At 45.0% G+C, this 27,402-nt stretch overlaps 1 protein-coding gene across 13 annotated transcripts; it reads left to right on the plus strand.

The window, feature by feature from the left end:
- Window positions 1-21: 21 nt before the first annotated feature.
- GNPTG (N-acetylglucosamine-1-phosphate transferase subunit gamma) lies at window positions 22-25,415 on the plus strand. 13 transcript variants are annotated; one of them, XR_014785633.1, is made up of 17 exons: window positions 22-124; window positions 208-259; window positions 412-479; window positions 720-774; window positions 857-940; window positions 3,011-3,104; window positions 3,513-3,627; window positions 11,302-11,384; window positions 15,000-15,125; window positions 16,319-16,400; window positions 18,349-18,505; window positions 23,095-23,145; window positions 23,246-23,290; window positions 24,626-24,694; window positions 24,795-24,895; window positions 24,970-25,035; window positions 25,124-25,408. XR_014785633.1 is itself a non-coding variant. In XM_084819163.1 (12 exons), exons 1-11 carry the CDS (start codon window positions 43-45, stop codon window positions 18,471-18,473), a joined length of 966 nt encoding a protein of 321 aa, XP_084675289.1. In that variant the 5' UTR covers window positions 22-42; the 3' UTR covers window positions 18,474-18,505; window positions 18,591-20,622. The 13 variants fall into 13 exon arrangements, 4 of the variants coding, with proteins under 4 accessions (XP_084675289.1, XP_084675292.1, XP_084675288.1 ...); XR_014785634.1 differs by lacking the exon at window positions 24,626-24,694; XR_014785639.1 differs by lacking the exon at window positions 24,626-24,694 and having other exon boundaries at window positions 18,424-18,505.
- Window positions 25,416-27,402: the final 1,987 nt, after the last annotated feature.

Raw genomic sequence — 27,402 nt, forward strand, 5'->3', positions numbered from 1 at the left:
AGAGCACCGGGAGCAGCTTCCGCTTCCTGGCGGCCCGAGAAGATGGCGGCCGCCTCCGCCAGCCGCAGCGCGAGGCGGCGGCCGGGCCGCGGCGAGGCGGCGGCGCTGGTCGTCCTGGCGGCAGGTAAGGAGCCTCGCGCCCCCCGCTCGCTCGCGCCCTCTCTCGCGCCCTCCCTCTCTCTCTCTCTCTCTCTCTCTCTCTCTCAGGACTGGCCGCCGCTGGGAAGATGAAAGTCGTGGAGGAGCCCAACAGCTTCGGGTGAGGCGAGGCGAGGCGAGGCGGGGCGGGGCGGGGCGGGGCGGGGCGGGGCGGGGCACGGAAAACGCCCCTACGGCGGGCGGGCGGCTCTTGCCGGCCCTGGCGATGCGCGCGGGCCTGAAGGCGCGTCTTTCTCTCGTCCCTCCGGCAAGGCTGAACAACCCCTTCCTGCCTCCGTCCAACCGCCTCCAGCCCAAGGCGGGCCCTTCTCCGGCGTCCGGTGAGCTCCGCGGGCGGGCGAGAGCCGCGATCGAAGCACGACCCGGGGGTGGGTAGGCCGCTGCGGGCGCGGAGCCGCCGAGGCTTGCCGGCATGGCCCGCCCTTTGAAGGCTAAGAAGCGGCGGAAACCGCGGCCGCGGCCTTCAGGGACGCCGGCCGCCTGCCTCCCTGCCTGCGACATCGTGTCGCCGGCACCCCGCGCTTGGACCGCCCGGATAAGTCGCTGTGTTTGCTCTCCAGGCCCCGCGCACCTTTTTCTGCTGGCAGGCAAATGCTTCAGTTATGTGGAATCTATGTAAGTAGCTCATTCAGATGCTGGATCACAAAGCTATGAACTTCGACCGAATGTAAAAGTCTGAAGTGTCTTTAATGTTTAGGTACAAATATGAGTTCTGCCCCTTCCATAACATCACGCAGCACGAGCAGACCTTTCGGTGGAACGCTTACAGTGGAATTCTTGGGTAAGAAGCCCCAGGCTGTGAGTCCTTTTCTCCATGGTTGTGCATTTAATTTGGTATTGTAGGATGAAAATCCTTCAGGTACTTTCAAATTTATTCATGCTGTAAAAAGCATGGGAATTGTACATGAAGGTACTTTAACTTTGCATTGTGTAAGTTGTAGGTCTGCACAATATGTGAAACCGTAGGACATGTATCCTACAGTTTCTCTTTTTGTGCTCACTTATAACTTGGCCTCTGTGCACCTGCAGTTTCTATCAGCCCCATTGCTCTGCAGGCTGAGAAAGCACCAAGGCTCAGTCAGGACATGACTCCCTAGTGACACAGAGATCCCTTGCACTGAGTTAGAGAAAAGGAGTATCTCCCTTGGTGTCCATCAGGCTCCCTGCTCCTCCTGGTTCTAAAAAAAGTACTTTTAAAGATTTTTTTTAAACTGTTACTTACAAAACTAGGAGGCTGGCATGGTGCAAAGCAATGTACTGGCCTCCAGCACTGTGTTTATTACCAAGAATGCTGTGGGGTGGGCTGGAGACAATTCTTAGGTAATAGAAATGATGGGTGACTGCAGTGTGTTTTGACTCTTGTTTGTTTTGGTTTTGTGTGGTGTTAGCTGGTGTTTGCTTTGGCCAAAGTTTGTTAGTTACGTTGGTGTTTTGTCTCTGTGTGTTTCTCTATGCATCACCAGCATGCCTTCTGTGAAACTGGTATTTTGTTGTGCTTTGTAGTAACAAATATGATTTGGCATTGGGGGCTTCGACCCCATCTCTCTCTGCCTTATACTCATTTTCTTGGCCAAGTTACTTATCTCTGACCCGCAGCAGTTTGCCTTCTGTGAAATGGGTGTTGGAGCAGAAAACTCTGGGTTCAAAAGAGTCGTTTTCTGTTCTGGAGCTCAGACCCCATGCCTGCTTTGTTCCTGGCCAAGTTTCTTTTCTTTTAGCCTCATCAGTTTTTCTCTTTGGGGAAGACAGCCCACAGATGGGATCAGATAATGACTGCAGAGTTCAGGCAGGCCTAAGCCACTTAGGGCAGGGGTGGGCAACTTACGGCCCTTCAGATGTTTGGCCCCATTTGAAATCTTTGCACTGCTGCTAGGTTTTATTTTTGTTTTGTATTATAGTTTCAAAGTCCTATATTACATTTTATAGTGTTGTATTTTATGGTTTTAATTGTTGTGAACAGCCCAGAGAGCTTTGGCTATTGGGTGGTATAAAAATGCAATACATACATAAAGCAGCCCTAACTAGCATAGTCACTGGTGAGGGAACATGAGAGTTGTGATCCAACATCTGGAGGGCCACAAGTGGGACACCCCTGGCTTAGGGTGTTATAGGTAATCACCATCACTTTGAATTATCCTCAGAAATTGAAAGGGAACTAATGTAGCTGTTTTAAAAATTGAAGAAATATGATGCAGTTAATAAAGTACTAGCTGCATGTTATACTCTGGTTCCTGGAAAATTTTCAAAAGCAGCCCCATGGACAGTACATTGCAGTAATCTAATATGGAGGCTACTAGTTTCACTTGTTGGAAGGCATTGCATGTCAGGGAGACTACTTGAGACTCCAGTGACAATGTGCACCCTCAAATAGTTTGACTTTTCGGGAGGAGTATGGCAGGATGAACTCTACTTCCATGGTCAGACAAACTGCTTACTAGTATTACAGCTCCCAAACACTGCTTCACCTGAATCTGATGGAAGATTCAGCACTACCTTCTGGAATTAGCTTTCAGTGCTCAGTACCCAATCCAGACAGCCTATCCAGGAGGTTACCATGGTTGACGGTATCAAAAGCTGATGAGAGATCTGGAAGAATGAGCAGGATCACACACACCCTCTTCTGAGGGATAATCAGGGTGCCCAAAGCAGTTGACATGTGAAAATGAGGCCTGAAACCAGTCTGAAATGAATCCTGGTAATCCAAGCTTTGTGGATTAAATTGCTGTTGACTTTTTTGAAAGAAGGCCAAATTGTACTTTTTTCAACATCTTTGTTTCTGTAAGAAGATATTTGTACCTTTTGTTCATTTGTTTTGATACATACAATGTTTTAAAGGGTTTTTTCTTTCTAGTATCTGGCATGAATGGGAGATTGAAAACAATACTTTTGTTGCTATGTGGATGAGAGATGGAGATTCATGTGAAACCAAGAACAGACAGACAAAGGTAAGAAAGAAAATGTGCTAAGGAAGCTAAAATGCTTTTCAGTGTTGTGGTCTATAAGCTTTTAAGATGTTCCCAAATCTCATAATCACATGCAAAACTGGGGAGCTTTGCCACAGTATTAGGATTCGATTCTTCATATGGCTGTTTCACAGCCAAGGCGCAGCATATGGGATTTTTTTTTAATATTGAAAGTTCTCTATAGGTAACATTGAAAGTTCTCTATAACAGCCTTGTGAGTGCCTTGCTTGGGTCAAGAAAATCCAGGTGGTCCTCTTGTGTTTCTGGGAAATGAGATAACTATATTTTGAACAAGTGATTCATGTTGAAATGGAACTTGGATTCACCATGAAGCCAGCAGTAGCAGAATGCTGGAATTTTTTCACTTGTTCTCAATTCCCTGTTTTTCAGGTACTACTTGTATGTGGAAAGAAAAACAGATTGGCTCATGTGTCTGAACCGAGCACTTGTGTTTATTCTCTGACATTTGAAACGCCACTTGTTTGCCACCCGCATTCTCTCTCAGGTAGGGTAAAAAACTCAGAGTCAGGAGACTCTGGAATTATGCACCTTAATGTGGCACATGTCCAAAATGCCAAGTATAGCAAATATGGGAATTTTTCCAGATCTGTGATATGCCAGCATCCCAAGAACTGAGCTCTTCTGTTAAGTACAGTGGGAGGAAGAGTCACACCTTGCAATTTCAAAATCGGTCTCCCTTCTTAAGGGTGGAAATCAGCCCTCAGTTTTCATTAAGTCAGCCCATAGTTTACATTCGGCGAACAGCACCCCGCTAATGTTGGCGTAACAGCAGTGTCTTTGCAGGCCCACAGATTTTAGCTGACTACTGAAGCTGTTCCCTCTGTCAAGTGGAGGGCAGGCTCTTGACTGGCATCCTGCTGAGCTTCAGGGCTGCTCCAGGCACTTCAGCCTTGAATGGGGATGGGGAAGGTGGGGGCTTGTCTCTGTGGCCCTGACCCTTGGAAAGCAGTGACACCTCACTGCTCTCGGAGCCTTCCTGAAGCTCTGAAGAAGAGCAGGGGCTCTGGCCAGACACGACGTGCTGGCTAGTAGCAAGCACATTTGTAGACTCACCGCAGTGTAGACCTATGCCCATAAATAGGTCCCAGCAACAAAGTAGAAAGTACAACACTACCAGTAGGAAGAAAGGATAACGTTTGTTTAAAGCATTTCACCCTGCTCTTCAGGGCAAAAAAGCTCTCAGAGCAGCATACAAATATCAGAATCCTTGCCCTCAGCTTGGCAATCTAAAAGACATGACGCAAGCTCAGTCACGGTATCTCGAAGTTACAGTTCTTTTATATTTTTTATTTTTTTAAATGCAAACCATATACATGAAAACATGATTTGCAAACAATGTAAACATTAAATTACTATAGCGGAGGGAGAAGGGGTTGCCTAGACTCCCTGCAGTGTAGGCAGCAGGCAAGCAGTCATTGGCGCACTGCCGCCACCACCTGCATCCACCTCAGCCTGAGCTAGAGGACTCCCAAACCTTGCAGTACTCCCCTAGAGCTTCAGAAACAAGGGGCCAAACTAGCACCCTCGAGCTTCAGCCCTAAACCTAAAACTTCAAGCAGCAGCGAGGCTCTGAAATTAGCGCTGAGGCCTTACCTGGAAGAAGGCACACACAGCTCTAAAGGTAGAGATTAAGTTTATTTGTGTAGTGAAGGGGGAAAAGATGAAAAGGTGTACCGAAACCAAAGGAACCCTTTGGAACAATGCTGCAGGCAAAAATAGCAGAGCAATACGTAACCCAGTCCTAAACATTACCTAAGTAAGGGTCCTCTGATAGGATTCAAGAGCCAAACGCTCACATGCTCAAAAGCCAGTTAGCACGTGAAGATGAAGACCAAAGGGCAACAGTAGCCCCTCTTGCTTTATTCCCCCAGGCCCTTGGCAAATGTGAAGTGAGCCTCCTTAGTCAAGCAGGCTAACAGAATAGTTTCCTCAGAGACAAGCCTCTTTGGCCAATCAGTAGCAGGCTAGATAACTTCCTTGGCTTTCAGAAGAGGCTGTGATGTCGGAGTCCAGCTGAAATCAGTCTAATTTCAGCAAGAATTCAGCTGTAACCTTGAAGGCCTGGAGATTAGAACCACACATGATAATATATGCAGGTATTTAAACGAATATGGGCAGGCCCCTCCTCAGGAAATGGAGCTGCTGTCAGGAGCACCCTAGCTGCCTCTTGCAGTCCCCACCAATAGCCAACTCAGGACACAGACGACGAGGAATTATTTCCAAGACATTATTCCTTTATTACTTTATGACTCTTTCAGATACTAATCACTAGCGACTAAGCAAGGAACAGCACTGGGGAAAGATAGCAGAGTAGCCCTAGCTCCAGGTAAGGCAGTTGGTCCCTGTTTGAAGGAGAATCACAGGAAGACCCTGAACTTATGGGCTAGGGAGAGATCCTCCCTCTTTCCCTTGGGTCCTCGGGACGTGACCGTTGATTGCGCGCCAAACGAGCGCTACGCCTCCTTTCCACGCCCTCCATCTGTCGCCACTCCCTGCATCTGCGCTGAGCGTCCAACAAGCCCCCCTCCAGCACTCTCTCGCTGCCAGGGTCACTATCTATCCCAGGAGTGCTGGCAGGAGGAATCTCTGCCAGCTGCTGTGCCTGTGAGAGATGAGCGAGCTCCTCTCCCACGGATTGCTGTTCCTCCTCAGAATCAGAACTGCTCTGAAGCTCTATTGGCTCAGTTTCCACCCTGTCAGCTTCCTTCCAGGCAGCTAAATTTAGCAAGAAAATGGATTTCTTGATACCTCTAAAGAGATGAAATGGTGGGGGGGGGTTTACTCCAAATTTACATCTTTATACACTTATCAAGCTACAAGCAAGAATGGATTGATTATGATACATAAAAGGCATTACAGAAGAGAACAGATTAGACTTAAAACGTTAAAAAATACAGCATTAAACCTTCACCCATTCCGTTTATTCTGAAACTATACAAAACAACTAAAAAGAGTTTTTAAAAATAAAAGTCTACATATAATAACAGATTTTCTCAAGTTCTGAGCTAGGACAGCAGCAGGACACAAGTTCTTACTTAAAACATAAAGCAGAAACAATATCGGCTGTAAAGCAGCAAACTGGCAAAGCAGTTGAACATATTTCTCGACATAGTTCCCAGATCTCTGGGCAATCCATAAATTGTTAAAGCAGTTTAGCCTATTTACATAATTCACCCATCTGACTGACAATGCAGCAACCAATAACTTGTCCGACCCTTAAATGTGAACCACAGAAAGTCATGATTTTGCACAGCTAAACTCCCATGCACCAACTGATTGATTAAACCTTCCACTTTAGAGAACCAACATACAGAGGAATTAGTAGTCTGAACTTGAGGTTTTTTGTCACATAAATACAGTCTCATTTTATCCAGGGCTCTCACAATAGCTACACACCCTTTGTGTGGCTAGACTTTTCTCTCAAGGTAGCGACCTTTTGCTCAAGTGGGCTATAAGATGTAACCCCTGGTCAGGCCCATTTTGTAACAGAGCAGCCCCGAGTTCTGATTCAGAGACAACAGTCTGCACAGTCAAGGATAAATCAAAACCTGGGGCTCATGGAATGGAATGAGCCCTTAACTGAGCCTTTAGAGCATCAAGAGCTCATAAACCTTGCTCTGCCTTGGGGATTCTAACAGGCTGACACTTGGTGCTCCGGGCAAAGCCAGCTTTTGCATTTAAGAGTTTGATGTCACTCCTGCCCTCTTGGTACTGTGAAGAAGGTACTTCCTTTAAATCAAGTTGGTACTTTGGGGTCAGTTGCTCAGTGGTCAGATCAGGGGGATTGACAACCCCAGCCACCCCTCTTTTTTGCTGACCGTTTTTGAACAAATTAGCTACTTGACCCACCTCCTTGCCAATGAAGTACATAAAGTCCTGTTTCTCAGCAGTCAAGTCAGCCCCCCAGCCACTCCTCTCTCTGGCTGACCTTTTTAAGCAAATCAACTGGCATTCCTCTTGTCAGTAAAGTATCTACAACCCACATTACCATGATTTACGTAGGGCTTATTTTATTTTATTTATTATATTTATATTCCACCTTTCTTCCATCATGGAACTCAAAACGGCTACATGTGGTTCCTAGGAAGTCTCCCCTCCAAGCACTGACCAGACCCAAACCTGCTTAGCTTCAGCAAAGTGGCTGCCTCATGTGCCTTCAGACTATGACCTGGGACTATGGCTTTGATAGGTTTACAGAGAAAACCACAGGTTTTAAGGCAACATCTAGAGAATCAACAAAGAGTTAACTTTACCCAATCCTCCCAAACTTTACCTACTGCCCAAACTTCTTTTGAAGGGTTCTATGGCTTCTGCATGTTGGCAACAGCTGAATTTGGGGAAGAGTCCAACTTTTCTTCCACTTTGCTTCTAATGAGCCCAAGTAATCCTGCACCTCTGTTCCACGCCTCTGCTCGTTGGAAGAAAAGTCCGGACTCTCTTGGGGAGCAACCCAGCAAGGCTCTGAAACCAAGAATATTGTTTCTTTGTTCTCCCAAAGCGAGGCATAATTTATCAGATGTTTACAGTTTTACAATTGGGCAAGTGGTAACAAATTCTAAAGACTCACCCCTGTCACCTCAAACCATTCTGTGACCTTACAGTCTGGCTGCTAGTGGGTTTTTCTTAAAGCCAATTTGTGACCTTACAGTCTGGCTGCAAGTGGGTTTTTCTTAAAACTGCCATCAGCAACGTCAGTTCGATTCATTCTTATCACCTTAAAGCATGGTAGTGGGTTCCACTTCTTGCTTTTTACAGCATTGATTTCATCAGGAGGCTTTGTTTCCAGTCCCCTGATCATCTTCGCTGCCCTTCTCTGAACCCTCTCCAGTTTGTCTGCATCCTTCTTAAAGTGCGGCGAATGTCTGTCATGATGTGCACATCAAAATGTTCCACTATACCACTGGTGGGAAGCCATAAGTAGTTGTGATCAACACCGAGGTTGACACCGCCACTGTGTAGCTTATGGAGAGGTGGCCCTAACTGAGGTAAGCTGAGCCATTCTCACATGGGCAAAACCCATCCAGCTGAAATACAGAGCTGGAAGCGACAGTCACTTCCGCTGTGCTTCCTGCTCTGTATGGACACTCATATGCCTCCCAAGCTCAAAGGCTTATGAGTATCAAGGGAGGGTCCCATAGGATTGTGCCCTCAGTTGTATTTAATAAACTTAATTGTACTCTGTATGCTTCCAGTTCAGGTTGTTTTTAAAGGTTAATTGTACCTGTATGTTGTCTTTCTAAACTTTGTTTTTTTCCCATTAATTCTACCCTAGTTTGATCATTTAATCAGGAAGAGGCTTTATTAATTGTACCCCTTATAAAGGCCATATGTATGCATCCCATATAACACGTTAGTTAATTTCTCATGTGTCATTTAATATAAAAATTTATCTCAATTTCATGATAATCTCCCTTTTAATTCCTTCATTAATAACAAAAGGGAATTTTATTTCCATTGATAAATGAATCATATATGTATGATCTCCCATTCACAAATTAACAGCAGTTAATTTAGTGCAACCTATCTGTGCACGCTTAGGAGATTGTACTTGACACGATTGCTGAGGGATGCCTTGGCTACTACAGAAGCTCTTATGGGGAAATAGCTCAGAACTACTTCTCTGGTAGCAGGATGCTCCTTCTCAGGGTGTGAGACAGCTCCCAACACTGCAGCTGGAATAGCTTCAGGGCGGTCAAGACTGATAGAAATAACTTACGAAGACCAGTTGGGAAACACTTCTGATAGCTGGATGGAATGGCTGCCAGCTAAGGGAGCCAGCTAGTTGGAGAGAGCCAAGGGCAGCTTGTCTCTCAGTGGAGATGGTTGAATTTTTTCTCTCTGTTACAGCAACAGTGGCATAATTAACACACCATTAATTTATGGAATCTACTTCCACAAGGTGTAGCCACTAAATGTAGATGCCTTTAGAAGAGGAATAGATATCTCTGTGAATTTGTCTACTGGTCATCATGGCATCATTGTCTTCTGGTCCAGAGGCCACTGAATAGCGTTCGTTGGGCCTCTTGCCTTCATGGCCTTGTGTGCTTTCCCAGAAGCACCTGGCTGGCTATGGTAGGAAGCCCGATGCTGGATGTTTTGTCTGATCCAGCAGGGCTCTTACATTGTTACAACAGATGCCCCCAGAGCACCCATGGCAAGACCACTGCTACACACCATTCACAGTGGTGTCCATATCACCCAAGCACACCAGTCAGCACATATCGCCACCCTATCCAGGACATGCACACTTCCACGTGTGAGCACACGGAGGGGTGGGCTGCAACAGTCGCATCCAGCCACAAGCTCCAGGCCTCCTGTCAGGCAGAGGTTTGATTTCCCTGACAGCTGAAACAGCAGCAGCCTACAGAGAGCTTCGGCTATTGGGCGGTGTAGAAATGAAATGAAATAAATAATAGCCAGACAAACAGGGAGGAACAGACCTTGGAGATGCCTACAGAGAAAAAATGGGATTCCCACTGCTGGTGGCGGCTGCCGCTTTTGCTATGGCTCCTGAGAGAAAGGTGTCATCAGCACCATAATGAATAATGGGCAGCAGGGAGTTAGTTCCTCTGCCTCGGCCAGGGCTGGTGAGCAAGTGGCCCGTCCACCCGCCTTCGCCACCCACGCCCCCCCGTGCTGCTGCCCCTAGTTGTGGGTAAATGATCCCGCCCCCGGGGACTGTGGCCTGTGCTCACTGTGGCCCTGCAGTTTGGCCCACAGTTCCAGCGCTGGCGGTTCCCCAGCAAGAGTGGCTGTGCCTGGTGTCTGCCCTTGTTCCTGCTAGAAGTCCGTCCGGGTTCAAGGGAGTGCAGCCAGTAGCAAGCTCCTTCCTGCGAGTGGGCATGGAGGCGCCTGCTTTGCGGCATGTGCCCGTGCCTGCCTGTGTGGGGTCTCTTGGCCTGGCATCCCCAATCACAGCAGTGGAGTTGAGGCTCCTGCTGGAGGCCCCTCTCACCGGAGCCCCCACCCCCCATGCCATGACACCAGGCCTGAGTGGTGGAGCCCCATTCTGTCTCCCTTGATTCCTGAGTTGTGCCTCTGCTGACTGGGTTTTATAGACTGCTAGTACAGTCCTGTGGTTGGTGCTGGTGCAGTTCCCCCCAGGCTTTTCAATCTTTAATATTTTTGGTGGATCTTTGTAGATCTGTATTGTTTTCTGCTGGTTTTTTTCAAGTCAAAATAGATTTTATTTTCATGTCTGGTTTCCTTTTTTTGCTTATAAACGACCTAGAGAACTTTTGTTATAAGTATTGAAAATAAAATAACATTCTTGCTGGTCAGATATCAAGCTAAGGTGGTGATATCAAACACAGGATCAGAGCCTAAATGAGGCCACTGAGAAATACACTCCAGGGGAACCCTGAAGTTTGCAAAAGTGCAAAACATTTGTAAAACCTCACCCCCATATAGTGCCAGTGGGTGGGGAGGAACCCTGAAAATGGGTGAGGGGTAGTGGGACGGAACATTCTGGAGGAGGGTGTGGCTGGCTGGACAGGAGGAGTTGAGGATACACTGCATCCTTTTGTTGTTAAGACAAATGGATAAATTCTATTGTGATAATTGATCAGCACTTTCGTTACATTTCTCATCACACACCGTTGCACCCTGGGTAGGTGGGAGAGGAGGTGGAAGGCACTCATCTATGTTTTTACTGTTATTAATACCATATTGTTTTTATTGCTTTATTGTTGTATGCCGCTTTGGAAGGGCTCCTGCCCTGAAGGGTGGCCAAGAAATATTTAAAATCAAGCCAGTCAGTCCATCTGGGGCTGTCTGCTGAATCCAATGGGGAGTGCTTTGTCTTATGCCACCTGTTCTGCAGGTATGATGTTATGCTGCTGTTGAGGGCAGAACTGACAATTGCACAAGTGTCGGATTCCTCTGAAATCCCATTCCTTCCCTGCTGCACTGTCAGCCTCCCCCCCACTTCTGTTCCTTGAGTCCCGCCAGTGTCACGGTCATGCTTGTGCAGTGACAAGGTTTTCTCAGCACTGTCAGCACAAGTGAACTTCGCAGCAGCCAGCGCAAGCCGAGGATGGGCTTCCACGGCAAGGCTGGAGTCCTCTGCCCATTTGTGGATGTAACCTTTGGGTAAACAAGCACAAGGCAGCTGTAGCACCAGAAAGAACTAAAGGTCAGAGATGCTTTCTCTTTGCAGTGTATCCAGCTTTGCCTGAAGCCCTCCAGAGAAAGTGGGATGAAGTGGAGCAGTTGCTTTATGATGAGTTAATCACGAATCAGGTTTGTGTGTTTTACTTGTTACGTATCTACCCTGCCATAAAGCCCAGGGAGGTCCATGTGGGATTTCTGTCCAGACACATCTCCTTAGCTTTAGCACCAAGATTATGCTCTACTAGCTCCCTCAGCTGATGTATTCAGGTTACACAGAGAAAAGGCCCAGTACTGGTATAATTACAGCACTTCATGAACAGACTGTTTTGCCTTGAAGCATACAACAGCACAGTGGTTAAAAATTGCTGACATTTTTCAGTCAGATTGGATTTTTAATTTTTAAAAAAAGTTATGGAAAGGGTTCCAAACTAACCCAGTTTAAAGGAAATTTGAATTTAGTATTTAATTAGATATTTCTCATGTCTTAAAAGAGAATTGTGATCATATATCAAGCACACCAGGTTGAGTGCAACTCTGGATTTTTTAAGAGTGCTTTTTGTTTAGGAAATAAATTTTGGAGGGGGAATGAAATGAAATATGCGCAATACCTATTTTCTTATCAGGTCTGAATTTAATTCACTGCTTTAAAGAACATAAATACACTATGTATAACTCATAGAACTGTAGTGTGTGGTATACGTTTAAAAGTACAGTTGCCTTAGGGTATTAAAAATTACAAATATACCCAGTATTAGAGATGGAGGAGCAAGCTACTATGCATAAGTGTACCAAAGCATATCTTAGTTTTTGTCACTTGGAAAAATAAGGGGAAAAAAAGAGTTGAAAAAAGAAGTCATTAACACTAAGGGAGGAACTGTGGCTCAGCTTTGCATGCAGGAGGTCCCAGGTTTGACCTCTGGCATCTCCAGGTTGGGCTAGGAAGGGCTTCTGCTGGAAACTTTAAAGAGCCGTTGCCAGTCAGTGTCAACAGTACTGGGTTAGATGGATCCTACGAGTCTTACTCATTATCTTCTGATGTTCCTATGCTAATAAGAAGAGTTTTTTCTGACTTGGAAGTATCCAGTAACAGAAGAAACAATGCGAAAACGTGTGAGTTCTCTTTAACAAAGGCCACAGTGAGATTAGTGTGCACTCCACAAGCAACGAACCCATTTTCAAATTGCTTCAAACTTACGGGGTGCGGGAAACACAAACAGATGACAGAATCAGCAAATGCGCATATTGAGGAAAACATGAATATTTAGTTAAATTCCATAACAACATTGAATTCTTTAGTAATGCATCACCCAGCAAGGGCAAAACTAGATGTGATAATACTCAATTTTTTTCCCTCTTCTGGCTGATTTAAAAAAAATAAATAGCTGGGTGGGAGGAATTGATTAGGACCACGGCACAGGGGGAGGGGTACTTCAACCCTTTGCCGCCACCGCTGTCCTAATCAGAATCCCCCTATTCCCATCATGTTTAGTTTTGCCCTAAGTGTCGTCATAAGTGTAGAAAAATTAGCCACATATAATCCCTGTCATGTCATATAAACAGTAAATAAAATAATGGTTTTATTTACTATAAAAAATAAACTTACATTCGACTTCAGAGATCTGCACAGCTTGTGTACTCTTTCGCACAATAGCTTGTTTCTTGCTTAAGAAACATGCTGTGGAAGATGGAGCATTTAAGAGTGTATATGTCAGCAGTATACAGAATTGTAATTACTAAATCCTGTAGGTTGTCTTACGTAGTTATTAGAAAATATTTAGAGCAGGGGTGGGAAACTTTCATGGGTCATTGGGCTGTGTTTTTCCTGCGGAACTCACTTGGGGCTGCACATACATACCACACATTTTGCCATGGCAGCAAATTTGGTAGGACCAGTCCACAGTTTGCCCACCCCTGATTCAGAGGGAGTTTAGAACCTTGCTTTTAAAAGCATTTTGCTCATTCTAAAAAAGAAAACTAGCGCCTCCATCGGGAAAAACGGGGGAAAGGGCTTGTGGGAGAGAGAGGGAAAAAATGCCCCCTCATATTTTTGGCAAGCTTTTTTCTCTGAGCATGCACAATCCTGGTTCCCTTCTGATGTGCAGTTTAACACTAACCATGGCACGCAAATTGGCACTTGTCTTGCAGACCAGAATTAGAAATCCAGTTCAAACCAATTGAAGTCCCGCTTTTCAGTGGGACTTCCTTCCTGCTGAAGTGTACATAAGCTTGCTGCCGCAGCAATCACTACAAGACTTGCCTTAAATATGCCTGCATTTATACAGAGGCCCACTTCAGATAACTATCTAAACCATTGTTTCAGTGATTGGCAATGAGTGGAAACACACAGCTTCCTGTCTTGTTCATGAACAAGAGAAGGAAACCTTCCCCTTTCGTTTTAGAAGAAATCATGGGTCTGCGTTTTCTACCATCTCAAGCAATTGTGATGTGTTGTAACCAAAGCTATTTAAAAGAAATCAGGATTAAACTGGATTTGGTTGGTTGGGGGGAATCTTCCTCAGGTTCGTACATAATGCAAAACTGGCTTGTTCTGAAGAGAAAGCTTTCCTTCTTTTCCTTTCAATTGCAAAGGAACAAGAGTGCACACACATCTTGGGTTATTTAAATTACGATGAGCTGTAGCACCTGTAGGTGCCACTTTGTGTATTGAACCCCGGGAGGGGGGATTGTTGTGTCATCTGAACCTGGCGAGTGTGGATTATGTGAGGGTTAAATTACTGTCTCATAACCCATAAGTCTGTTCAACTCTCACATAAACCAGCTTCACTGGGTTCGCACGACATGACAACCCCCAAGCGAGGGTTGGATATGCACAATGGCAGTCGCACGCACCCCGCACATGCTGCAGCCTCACCATGGGCTGTCGTATTGTGCAAACCATCCCTCTGTGTTTCTGTGAATGAATGGTGTGCATGTATATGTGAAAGAGAGAGAGGGAGATCGTGTAGATATGTGTGCTTGGATGGATGATGATCCAAGGCAAGAGAGAGAAAGAAATTGGCTGGCCATCTCAAAAGAGATTGAGAATGGATTTGGAGGAAATTGACTTGTGGATGGGTATTTAGGGAATAAATGCATAGGCTTGGAGAATAAATTAATTGGCTTGGCTTTTGTTGCACTATGTAGGATCAAATATGTGGTTTGGTATTTGGGATTAAAACTCAGCCTCTGCCTTGTCATACTCCGTTTCTTGGATGGGTTGCTTGTCCTCTGTCCATGACAGCTGTTTTATGACTGGCCACACTGCTGCATGAAAGCCAATTTGTGGTGCTGGCCAGCTTATCAAATTGCCAAATGAGCTTATGGGCCACAAAAGATTGAGGCCCTTAGTCACATATTGATGATCTGTGGTCAAACTGTCTGAACTGGGCCAGAGAGTCAAACAGAAAACTGTTTCTAAGCAGACCTAATACTGTAGTACAAAAGGCAGGAAGGCTGCATGGTCAGAAGTTTTGCATCATGCTCCCACATTGTGTAAAGGGTCTATTTCGGTTGAAACCAACATGTTTTAATAGTTATAGTGACATGTTTAGTATCCTTGTGGTGGTCCAGAAAGTAAATGAATATCAAAACTTGATTTAAAATCAGTGTTTTATCTGGATCACTTGTCAGTCAAGCCAGTCCTATAAAACTGGCTACCACTTGTTGGTCTGAGCTCATAGAGATGAAGAGCAAATAATAGTTGCAAGGCAGGGATAAGGCTTTATTTGGTATTTTGTTTTCCAGGGATACAAGAAAAGGTTGAGAGAGATATTTGAAGAAGCCAGGTTTTTAAAATCGACAAGAGAGGTAAAAGGAAAGAAAACAAAACTTCAGCATCTGGAATTTGACTCACTGGAAAAGTGTAATAAGGTACAGAAAGTGGTGTTAGAGTTGTTTGGCTGGTAACATGTTGCCACTGTTGGCCTGCGTTTTGGTTCTTCTGATTCAACTGATAGTCTCTTAACAAATAAATAGGTGGAGGACAAGGTGGAGGGTGTTGTTAGAAGTTTCCAAATGAATTACCACCTGGCTTATGTGAATGTTGCCCAGCAGCTGAAAGTGGTATGAGTGAGAGTTCTTTGTGAAGGCTGGGAACCAATGACTCGTTGGTTGGACTTCTTGTGTCAAGCCTGCAAGCTAGTTAGTTTGTTTTTATGATTTATAGCCACCTTTTAGGGGAACCCCCCCTCCCCAAGGTGGTGTGCAAAATGAAAACCATAAAACAATAATAAAACAATAAAATGTCAAAATTTAACAATTAAAGCCAACTATTGCCATCTTTGGGGCCGCGGTGGCTTAGTGGTTAAGACGCTGAATTGCAGACCGGAAGGTCGGCAGGACAGCAGTTCGAGACCCGAGTGCCGCGTGACGGAGTGAGCTCCCATCTTCAGTCCCAGCTCCTGCCAACCTGTCAGTTCGAAAGCAAGAAATTGCAAGTAGATAGATAGGCACCGCTTCGGCGGGAAAGGTAGCAGCGTTCTGTGCACCTCGGTGTTCAGTCATGCCGGCCACATGACCACGGAAGCGTCTTCGGACAGCGCTGGCTCTTCGGCTTAGAAATGGAGATGAGCACCACACCCTAGAGTCGGACACGACTGGTTGGGGACACCTTTACCTTTTTATTGCCATCTACACAACATCACCAAATAAACTAGCTCAAGTATAGGGCAAGGGGAGAAGGTAAGTTTTTAGGGCCTACCTGGGAGACCTCAGTTGGAACGGAGTTCCTCCCAAGACAGTCCTAGCCCTCATGTCTGCCAGCCTACTTGTTCTTACAGGCAGGGCCTCCAGTGCTGATCGAGCATTGCTGATCGAGTAAAGGTGGTTCTTCAAGTAACCCAGACCAAAACAATGTCGTGTTTGAAAGGCCAATACCAGCACTTTGGTGAATTAAAGCAAATTAAATCTTCCAGATAGAATCATTATTTTGACATCAAGGGAATAAACTCTTTCTACAGTTTACTTTTTTCCAAGGGTTCTCAACTTGGGCATTTGTATCTTTTGAACTTATTGTTGTATGTGTGGAAAATCAATCATTCTTAAACTTTCTTCCCCTTTTCTAGGAGTACAGGAAACTTTCTAAAGAGCTGCAGAAACTTACAGACTTATTAACTCAGCATGGAGTTGCATATGAAACAACCCTCAGTACGTTTTGTTTTGCAAAGTTATTTTCTCCTCCTTACAACATTAAGGAACCATAGGAATGCAGCCTAAATGAGATGTAACTAAGGCATGTGTTACCATGGCCAGTTCCAATACCTTTAGGGGTGGGCATAGTTGGTCACTAGCCTCAGCTGTGCAAGCCCAGCCACTGCTGAGATTTGGCTATCCAGGTTCGGGGATAGATAAAACTACAAGTCTAGGACACTCCCAACTCAGGGAGACTGTTGAGCAACAAGTGGAGGTGGGACAGAATCCCCGCCATAGACTCCCATTTTCAGATACAAACACTCAACTAAAAGGCACCTGGCCAGGAAATAGTATCTTGATAGACTACTGCAACCCCATCTTCATGGAGTCTTGCCAGCTGCTGTACAGAAAGCCCTGGAGGGCAGAGCTGGGATAAACAAACTCTCTCATGTTTCATATCCATGATACAAGCTAGCCCTTGATGGCTGTTGTTTTTCATTCACTGACTTGGCATTCAACTGCAGCACCCTGGGTCAGCAACTCAAGCCTTCCCCTGCCTGACTGCCAGACCTCCCTCTGTCCTCAATCCAAAAAATGCCTGTGCCTTTTAACTTCCACCTTCTCTCAAAACATCCCTTGTACCACAGGATCACAACAAGACACAAATTGACTGAAAAATAAAATAAAAGATTTATGAAAGCTTAAAATAAACACAAGTATAAATAATCCAGCTTTGAATCACATTGAGGCATAGCAACAACTGAGCCAGCTCTAGGAATAAATTTCCTTAGAGCAGCCTTCCCCAACCTGGTGTCTTCTAGATGTTTTGGAGTGCAAAACCTCTGGAAGGCACCAGGTTGGGGAAAGCTGTGAAAAAACCCTTCCATTTTAGCAGAGCAGGATACCTCTCAAACCGTATTAGGCCCCAGCTAGGAGACCTTGCCCTTACCCCTTGTATCACTCCCAAAGTGGTCATCCCCTTGTGGTTGTCCCACCAGAGATGATCTGCCACCCATGTCAGCTCCTTAAGATATGCAGTACCTGAAGCTTTCCTCATCAAATAATTGCTGATAACAATTTGTGACAATAATCTAAGCTTATACAGCAGGGGCACACACAATGTGATCCTTTGCCCCCCCCCCCCAAGAGTGCCGAGACCCACCACTGATGCTGTCACAAAATTCCCTGCTTCCTGTACTTTCCACTCCTTCCCCAGAAAAAGTTATACAGATTGCTCTTTCATTGCTAGCATCAGGTAAAAAACAATCTGTATCAGGAGCATTGGTTTGTGTACACACTAGGGATGTCGGAGAAATCCGCAGTGGAATCAAATGAGTTCGGATTTTTATGAATCCAACCCACAGATTCCACAGTGGACTGGCTTTTCCTCCGTCGGGCGGATTCCATGGACTTGCAAACCGTTTTTGTAACTTCCTGGAATTTTGTGCAAATTTAGTAATACAAAAATATGCAAAATTTTAAAAAGGGCCCAAATGCACATTTCCCCCATAGGCTAAAGTGTGAAAATGCTCATTTGGGGGGGGGGGATTTGTGCAAACATAGAAACTAAAATCCGATTCCGTCAATGAGTGGACAATGGAATGAAAGGCACCTGGCAATCCGTGAAATCCAGGTGGAATGAATTTTACACAATCCCTAGTATGCATACATGCAGCTCAGCCAGCATCCTTTGTGACTCTTGGGGCTGAAAAGGTTGTGCACCCAATTTTATGGGAACCAGTCAGTAAAGCCATGCAGAATGCAATGTATTAATGGAAGTTCAACCATAGTTAATAATTCTCAATTTGGGGGAAGGGTTGTTGCTTAGGGGTTCAATCCCTGGCACCTTCACACAGAGCTGGGAAACCCTAAAACTCTCAAGAGCTGCTGCCAGTCAGCATATGCAGTGCTGACCTAGGTGGACAAGTGGTATAAGGCAGGTCCCTATTTTCCTATGTTCTAGTAAAAAACAATGAAGATAACCACATCACTCAAACACTCATGATAGACAAGCCACCTCTCACCATTGTTTCAAAAGCTGATCAGCAGTTACATGACGATGCAGGAAGATGGAATGACTCCCTATGAAGGAATTCACCTGGCCAACTCGCTTAGCTTTGGTAAGATAGTTTCACCCATGTTATATGATTCTCTATACCCTTAAAAGAGGGAGCAGACTTAGATCCCAAAAAATATTCTGTGCAGGCCAACGTCTGATGCACGTCTCTGCTACCAGTTTGGAATTCTTGTCACTACCGCTCTGGAGGGAAGACTAACTGGATGTCTGCCTGTAGGAGCACAGGCAGCTTTGAACTACGTCCACTTGCTTCGTAACACAGAACAATGTATGTGAGGGCAGTCTTGGAATAGAGGAGGAGCCATCAGATAAATTCCAGTCAGTGATGATTGACATGCACTACTTTTGCTTGACACTCTCTCTCGGTTGGGCCTAACAGTTGCAGCGCTATGCACTAGCTTACCTACCCACCTCATTTTTCTGAAAGCCTTTATGAGGTTGCTCTTGGCAAAGGTGCTCTGAATATATATTGTGCAGTGGCATGTATTCTAAATAGGAACTTAGAAATCTCTTGTTTTGGGATCCTTGAATAAAAATGTAAAGCTTTAACCATGTCTAGTGCAGAAAACGGAACCCAGTGACCAGGGAACTGGAGCAACTCCCTAATCAGGAAAGGTTGCAATGATTAGGGCTTACAATGTTTAGAGCTTCCCTAAAAAAGGCAAGTAAGGGAGGGAGAGAACATGATAGAGATGTATACAATTATGTGTGGTGTGGGGAAAAATATTGCTCATAATACTACAATCAGGTCACCCAGTTAAGTTGAATGGTAAGAGATTCAGGACAGGTAAAAGGAAGCACATTTTCATATATAGCACATAGTTAAATGATGTAATTCACTACCACAAGATGTAGTGATGGTTATCAACTTAGCCTTGAAAGGATTAGACAGATTTATGGAAGATAAGACTAGCAACGGCTGCTAGTCACAATGGCTATGTATTGCCTCCAGTATCCAAGGCAGTGTGTGTCAGTGCCAGTCACCAGGAGTACCAATGAGAGGGGGCTCTCGCACTCCTGTCCTGCTTACAGGCTTCCTGTGAACATCTGATTGGCCACCGTAGGAGCAGAATGCTGAACCAAGAACTTTGGTCTCTTATTCAGTGAAGGCCCATTCCACAGCACAGGGTGGTCAGAACAGGTGAACTCGGGAGCAAAACAGTTTCCTGGAGTGAGTGGACAAGGCAACCTTTCCTCTAAGAGACAAAGATGGGATAGATTTATAGGTTTTGGACTGCGTTGTTTCCTTAGGCTGCTGGGTCATGCAATTCAGCCTATTTGTGGCTTGTAATGGAGGCTCAAATTTCAGGGTCCCTGTTATCCGATACCTAGGCACGCTTTAAACAGCCTCAGCTTGGACTTGATGTTCTAGGTGAGGTTCCTTTGAGGACTTGAGTTAGAATGCTCACACTCACTCAAATTCACTTAAATTCTACAAATGAGTACTAAAACAATATAAGCTAAATGCATTTATTAAAGAAAGATGCAAACCTTCTAATCAGCCAAGCAAAGAATAAGACATACATAGAAATCTAGCAGCTGTTTGCCAATCACATGATACTTCAACAGCAAAGGAGATCTTTCACTGGCAAAGGGAACCTGCTCACAATACAGGACCTCCTTCGCGGCCCTGCAGTCGGGGGGGGGGGGGGGCGGTCGGTCCCCCAGTCATAATGTGCTTAGACTTAATTTTTAAAAGAAAATTGGTGACCTTCATACATATTCTAAAATTCTTACATCTGTTGGATCATGTCATCTTTCAGGTCATCCTATTCCCATAAAGTCACACCCCTTTCCCCCAAAATTGCCTCCTTGATGTAAGGTATTGACTCCAAAATGGGTCTAAGTTCTTCTCTGCAGTTAACGGACCTTTATATACATTGGCCCTGTCTAGACATAGGGAGATCTAAAACTACATTATTGGCAATTCTGGACAAGAATCCAAATCTGCAGCATTTGCATTTCTTTGTCTTTTTTATAACCTTGACTGACATATTGACGCATACAAGACCTCACACAATTCAAAATCAATAAAATATTCCTTATCAACAAATGTATTCTAATAAGCTTCTAATACAATGGATCTGTGCCTCTTATGTTTCCCTACTTGTCCCCTTACACCCTGCAGCAGTACCACCACTTTTAAGTACTATCCCTTGAGCCCCCTTCAGCATGCCCCCTGCACCTCATATGCTGTGCCCCCCCATTTATGCATACCCCTCATAATATCTCTGCTAAGTGAAAAAACCAAAGGACAAAAAATCCTTACAGCTCCCCCCCCCCCAGCCCGTTACCCCAAACTGGAAAAAAAATAGTAGAGCTTTGCCTGGTGGGTCACCTGAATCTGCTTGCTGCTATAAGTTGAAGGTTTTTCTCTTGCCTCTCTAGTTTGAGCTTTCCCTCCCTCCCTGTGCTTAGGCTGTTTGGTCACCTGACTCCTTCTCTCCCCTCCTTTTAATCCTTTTTTTAAATTGTTTTTATTATAAACAATTTAAGCTGTAATGTGGTTCAGAATATACACACATGTGGGTAGAGACAAAGTTGTTCCAAGACCTCCAGAATTTACACTGTGTATTAGGGGGACCTTTTTCCCCAGAGTCCTTATTAACATGCTATGAAAGGAAACCACATCTCAATAAATTTGTCACAAGCTTCTATCCTTGTCCTTATTTTATGTGTTAACTTCCCTGAATGCCAACACCCACGCCCTGCACATCCACCTCTGTGCTGAGAGGCCCTCACCTGCTGCCACTTCCATTTAAGCTGCAGCCAGAGGTCTCATCAAGCAAGACCCAAGCAGAAGGCTCCGAATTCAGTGCTGAGGCTTAAGTGGAATGAAGCACACACAAACTCTGCAATGGATGCGAAGTTTATCAACAATGAGGAAGGGGAAAGGGGTAGAAAAGGTGTACAAGGAAATTGGAGAAGCCCTTTAAGACAATGAACATTTTGGAGCAATACTGCAGGCAAAACCAGCAAAGCCATACCCAGCCTATGCTGTGCTTTGCTGAAGTAAGGATCTCCCACTAGGGCAAGGCCAAGTCCAGGAACCAAAAAAGCACAGAGGCCCTGAAGCCAGCAAAGAGGTTTATCAAGTGCTCCTTAGTCTGTTTCCTGCCTCTGAGCAGAGCAGAGCAAGTTTCCATCCCAGTGGGACCCTGTTGTTAACCTCCAGTGAACAGAGGACAAAGCGCAGGCTATCCCAGTACAATCAGAAACATAAAGGGAATATAGACTACGGAAGGAAAAGACGCTCCAGTGGTGGTGACCTGCACGGTGTGTGCAATCTTTGTTTTCTTGCCTGAGATCAACGTGGCCTAGACATGCAACAGGTGCAAGTTGATCATGCAGCTGGAAGAAAAAGTAAGAGGACCGGAGCGGCGAGTGCCGACCCTCCAGGGAACAAGAGAACACGAAGAGTTCTTGGCGGTGGAACTGCAGCAGCAAAGCGAAGTACAGAAGCAGCGGCAAGCTGAGGCAGAAGAGGAAAGTGCTGAGGCGAGGAAAATGAAGTAGAGGACACTGCTTGGGAAAGGGTGACAGGAGCAGAAGAACTAGGAGCTACCCTTCACCAGTGGAAGCAGTGGAACTACGGAACCTTTTCCAGGTACTTGAGGAGACTGGAGGACAGCCTGCAGAGGAAGAGCATGATAACGAGCAAAAGGCTGAAGGTCAGTCAAGCAGAGGTGATGAAACCCAGGCCTACAACAACAAGGAGGAGGAGCGGGAGACTCCTTGCTGTATGGGATCGAAACCCAAGTATGTCACGAAGACCCATGGACTCGCTAGGCATGTAGTAAAGGAGGGGGGTTCGCATCAAACTCTAAACCACACCCCATTTTCAAAGGTGACAGGTGCGCTGCCCCCTGTTGAGACAGGAAGCCCCGCCCAAGCTGGAAGTTCGACGTATGCAATCAGCTGACCCGGTCATATGACCTTTGGGGTCACCTGATGGGGGTCATGTGACCCCTCTACGAACTCATCATGCCACCGTGGACCAAGAGGAGGAGGTTTTTAGAGCCCTAGGGGGCACGGGCATGGAGATTATCCGCAGGGTGATTTCCAACTGTCTTTAAAATGATGGATACATAGGTTTCCATTTAAAAATAAACATGATGGGGTGGTAGGAGCACCCCCTCTTTGCTCATTTATATGCAGGGGAAAACTATGAATTGTCAGAAACGTTTTTGAAAGAATTACCTTTTATCAGTAGTTTATCAGTGAAGGTCTAGCAGTGGGGGGGGGCTCAAAATGACTGATACCGCATGTTTCCAGATGGGATGGGCGGTCACTGGGGGCCCTGAAACCCCATTACATGTTTTTTGAGCATGGTGGTACTAAATTTTAGTGATGGGAGGGAGGACAACCTCAGGGCAGGGGGATCCTTAACTGTATCCAGTCACAGAACCAGAATTCACAGAATAGGACTAGCGTTGATAAAAAGAGTCAGCCCTTCCCTGTGTCTTTACACCCCCAAAACCTAAAGGGAAGTGCCTGGAAGCCTACCTACATGTGAGTATACCTTAATTCTTTTCCTTCTGCCAACTATTGTATTTTTGTAGATGGGTGCAGCTACAGATAAACGAAAATAAAATGCAGTACTATTTATGCTTTCCCAATTTATCCCCACAGAAAAACTAAAACACCCTTTAGTATTCTAAAAGAGGCACAGTATGCCTGCAGGCAAGTTCATTTCATATATATTTTTCTCTTTCTGTGTTGGTGTATTGTAAAAAAAAAAGGTTATTTCTCTAAAACTGGTCTATCTTTTTCTTATCCATAGAACAATCCCCAAAAACTGTCTTGATGTCTCAGGTCTATCAAGAAGGCATGTATTTTTAGTTAATGTGCGTTTTAAGGGGTTTTGTTACCAATGAGTGCCAGTAGGTTGCGATGCAGGATCACAAATAGGTCTTCCTACTGCTGATAGGTTTATTAGCCTCCTTTTTAAAAAATAGTTTCAATAATACAACTAAAATATACTAAGACAAAGTACAGTAGGGAATATTTCAAAATTTATATTCAGAGCTGTTGCTGCAATCTCTATGCAGAGAACAACAGCCATTTTAGGGGAAAATAGTGCATGCAAACAGCTTTGATTTTTGTCTTCACATTGTAGGAATGTGTAGGAATTCAGACGTTTCTATCTTCAAACGTCCTTACAAATCCTTTTTCCTGCAATAAAAATAGTAGCTTTACCATACCCTATTTTTATGGAAGGTAAAACATTACGGTGGGGTCTTGTTTTTAATACAAGATCAGTATAGCTTCTCTATCATTTTAGAACCCACACCCAACTGAAAAATCCCGCCCCCCATAATAAATATTAAAAGAACGCACATCTGTAGCAAGGGATATGGGATCTTAGGGTGGTGGGTTGATTGATACTTACCCAACCATCATGAGCCATAATCCAATTTGCTTTGGTGTTTATGATATAGGCAGTGATAAAATTGGCAAATTTTTCTATATTCTGCCATGTTAGAGGCCTGCCGTGTGTGTCTAGTTTCTTTGCCATTAGGCCACCAAACAGAAAAATGGTTACAATCCGCCCCCCAATTGATTTTTCCATCAGCAAACTCAGACTGCATCACCACAGTAAAAGTGTGGAACGCATCAGCCAGACTATGGATTTGGAGGTCATTGATGAGGGGGGTTAACAATTCTTCAATATCGTCTTGAATTGTAGAAACTTTTTTTTGCAAAATTAATAACGTTTTGCGTTCTGGTATTTTATGGGGTATTTGTCCATGAGCTGCGCTTAAATAAGCATTAACTAGCATAGCCATTTCCCCCTCCATTCTTCTCATGAGTGCTGCTAGAAATGGTAAAAGGCTCTCACACCATACATAGTGCTGGGGGCGGAGCAGAGCTTGAGGCAAGACTCTACATGCCTTTGGGGTGACCAAACTAGGACCTTTTCCTTATTTACTATCTCATTAAATCACACACCCAATAGAGATGCGCCAAAATTAAGTCAAAAGGTACAGAATTGGGGAAACTACCCCCCCCCCAAGGGTGGTTTCACGGTACTCAAATGATAAAGACCTGGGTAAGGCCTTGGGGGGGCGGTGTCTGTGGTATTTTTAATGTAAAAACGAAACAACAGCGTCGTGCTGTTTCTGAAAGTATTGGCTGTGTGTATAATGAGTTTTTTTTACAGAAGACTTCATCACGCCCAGCCATCCTTTTAGCAAGAAAAGCCCCAGGACAGCACTCACACCTGCATCTGGTAGCGCAGATAAAACAGAATTGTTCTAATAATCGTCATGTGGTTTTTAAGGGTTCCTGTAAAGCTGAAAGCATTGTGTGCATGGTGGTTGTTTTTTTAGAAACCACAACCAGTGTTCAGGAGGCTGCTGTGATTAATCCCCAAAGAAGGCCACAAGAAAAACCAAGCATATAGACTCACCACCTTCTGATGATAAAATAGGTAAAAAGTTAATGTTGGTTAGGGGGGTCATATGGAAAGTAGGAATCTGCTAAACAGGTTATTGCTTTTTGCAGTGAACATGACGCCTGTTAGAGCTCCTTTTAAAAAACCAACGGCTACCGGACCACCAACAGGCAAGGGTAAGACATTGACTGTGTGCGTGTGTGAGAGAGAGGTTTGTACCTACTTAATAAGGCTGCGCCCACCCCTTCTCGTTTTTGGTTTTAGACTAGAAAGCTGCAACTATGAAAAGTGCCCCTGCAGAACCACAAGATGCCACAGGACCAAAGGCAAAGAGATCAAGATATGAAGGGCACCCAGAGTCTGCAATCTCTAAACCAGGGAGGGGGCTTGCTAGTTGGCTTGAGCATACTTCTAAAAGACTGAAAGAAGGCTATGAGCTCATGAAGCACCATACAGAGACTGAAGCAGCCATACGCAAGTTTTTAAGTGCTGATAATGGTGGGGCATCTGAAGTATCCTCTTTTCAGAATATTAAAATGCATACAAAGTACCCTGGATATGGCAACACATTCTTTAAACACATACAAGTAGGAGGTAGTAAGCCACGCCAGAGATGCTGGAAAAGGGGGCAAAGGAAGAACACATTCAACAAAGCACGATTTTACTGGCAGAGGAAGGTTTTGTTGTTCAGTCGTTCAGTCGTGTCCGACTCTTCGTGACCCCATGGACCATAGCACGCCAGGCCTTCCTGTCCTGCGCTCTCTCCCGGAGCGTGCTCAAGTCCATATTCATTGCATTGGTGACGCTATCTAGCCATCTCATCCTCTGCCGTCCCCTTCTCCTTTTGCCTTCAGTCTTTCCCAGCATCACGGTCTTTTCCAGAGAGTTTTCTCTTCACATTAGGTGGCCAAAATATTTCAGCTTCAGTATCTGTCCTTCCAATGAACACTCAGGGTTGATTTCCTTTAGGATGGACTGATTGGACCTCCTTGCAGTCCAGGGGACTCGTAAGAGTCTTCTCCAGCACCACAGTTCGAAAGCATCAATTTTTCGGCGCTCAGCCTTCCTTATAGTCCAGCTCTCACAGCCATACGTTACTACTGGGGAAACCACAGCTTTGATTAGATGGACCTTTGTTGGCAAGGTGACATCTCTGCTTCTTACTATGCTGTCTAGGTTTGCCATAGCTTTCCTCCCAAGGAGCAAGCATCTTTTAATTTCATGGCTACGGTCACCGTCTGCGGTGATCTTGGAGCCCAAGAAAATAAAATCTGTCACTGCTGCCATTTCTTCCCCTTCCATATGCCAGGACGTGATGGGGCCAGATGCCATGACCTTAGCTTTTGTAATGTTGAGTTTCAAACCAGCTTTTGCACTCTCCTCTTTCACCCTCAACAAGAGGCTCTTTAGATCCTCTTCGCTTTCTGCCACTAGGGTGGTATCGTCTGCATATCTGAGCTTGCTGATAATTCTCCTGGCAATCTTAATTCCGACCTGTGATTCATCCAACCCGGCGTTTCTCATGATGTACTCTGCATATAAGTTAAATAAGCAGGGCGACAATGTGCAGCCTTGTCGTACTCCTTTCCCAGTTTTGACCCAATCGGTTGTTCCATGTCTGGCTCTTACTGTTGCTTCTTGACCCTCATACAGGTTTCTCAGGAGACAGGTAAGGTGGTCTGGTACCCCCATCTCTTTCAGAATTTGCCAGAGTTTGTTGTGATCCACACAAAGGCTTTAGCGTAGTTAATGAAGCAGAAATAGACGTTTTTCTGGAATTCTCTCACTTTCTCCATGATCCAGCGAAAGTTGGTGATTTGATCTCTAGTTCCTCTGCCTCTTAGTAAAATATTAAACAGGGCTAAAAAAAACACTCTCTGTTTGTAAAAATCAAAGGTCTCCTAAGAAAAGCTGCTCTCCATTGGCAGACTCTCAGGATGCCTCACAACTTTCTGAAGCATGCACAGAGGGTGAGCCTCCAGAGGTGGCGTCTCCAGATGCCTCACAGCCTTCTGAAGCTTCCAGGGGTGCTTCATGGTTGGGCCAAACCCCACCCGTAAATAACACAGATGAGGACAAACCCCTACAAGTATATGCAGAGCTTCTGAGGAGGTGGGAATGGGGGCAGGAACGATACAGGTCAATACACATAGGTGAAGAATTTAGATTTGTTAATTTAGAACATGTAACATCATTCTCACAGGCTGTGACTGCATTATACGTGGCGAGCCAGCAAATCCTGGATGATGTTAATAGAATTTCTCCTCAAGATTTTGTTCAATTAAGGCTGGATGGTGGGGGTTTGAATTTTCCTCTTTTTTTCAGTTAAAAGACATAGGGATGTTTTGCACGTAGAAGATTTTCTTTCTCATATCAGTAATCTCATGCAAAGCCATGCTGAAATATGTGGGGATGTTACGCTGTGGTTGATCGTTACAATTGTGAGGGCTCCACGGGGGGGGGGGGGGAATTGGAGTAGGAAAATAGGTTCTCTCCCAAACAGTCAAATCATCCTTAGAAAATGAAAACATTTGGTAGATCTA

This window comes from Heloderma suspectum, chromosome 12 (assembly GCF_057233095.1).
Source record: "Heloderma suspectum isolate Gila_16-S chromosome 12, 16-S_ref, whole genome shotgun sequence".
NCBI lineage: Eukaryota > Metazoa > Chordata > Lepidosauria > Squamata > Helodermatidae > Heloderma > Heloderma suspectum.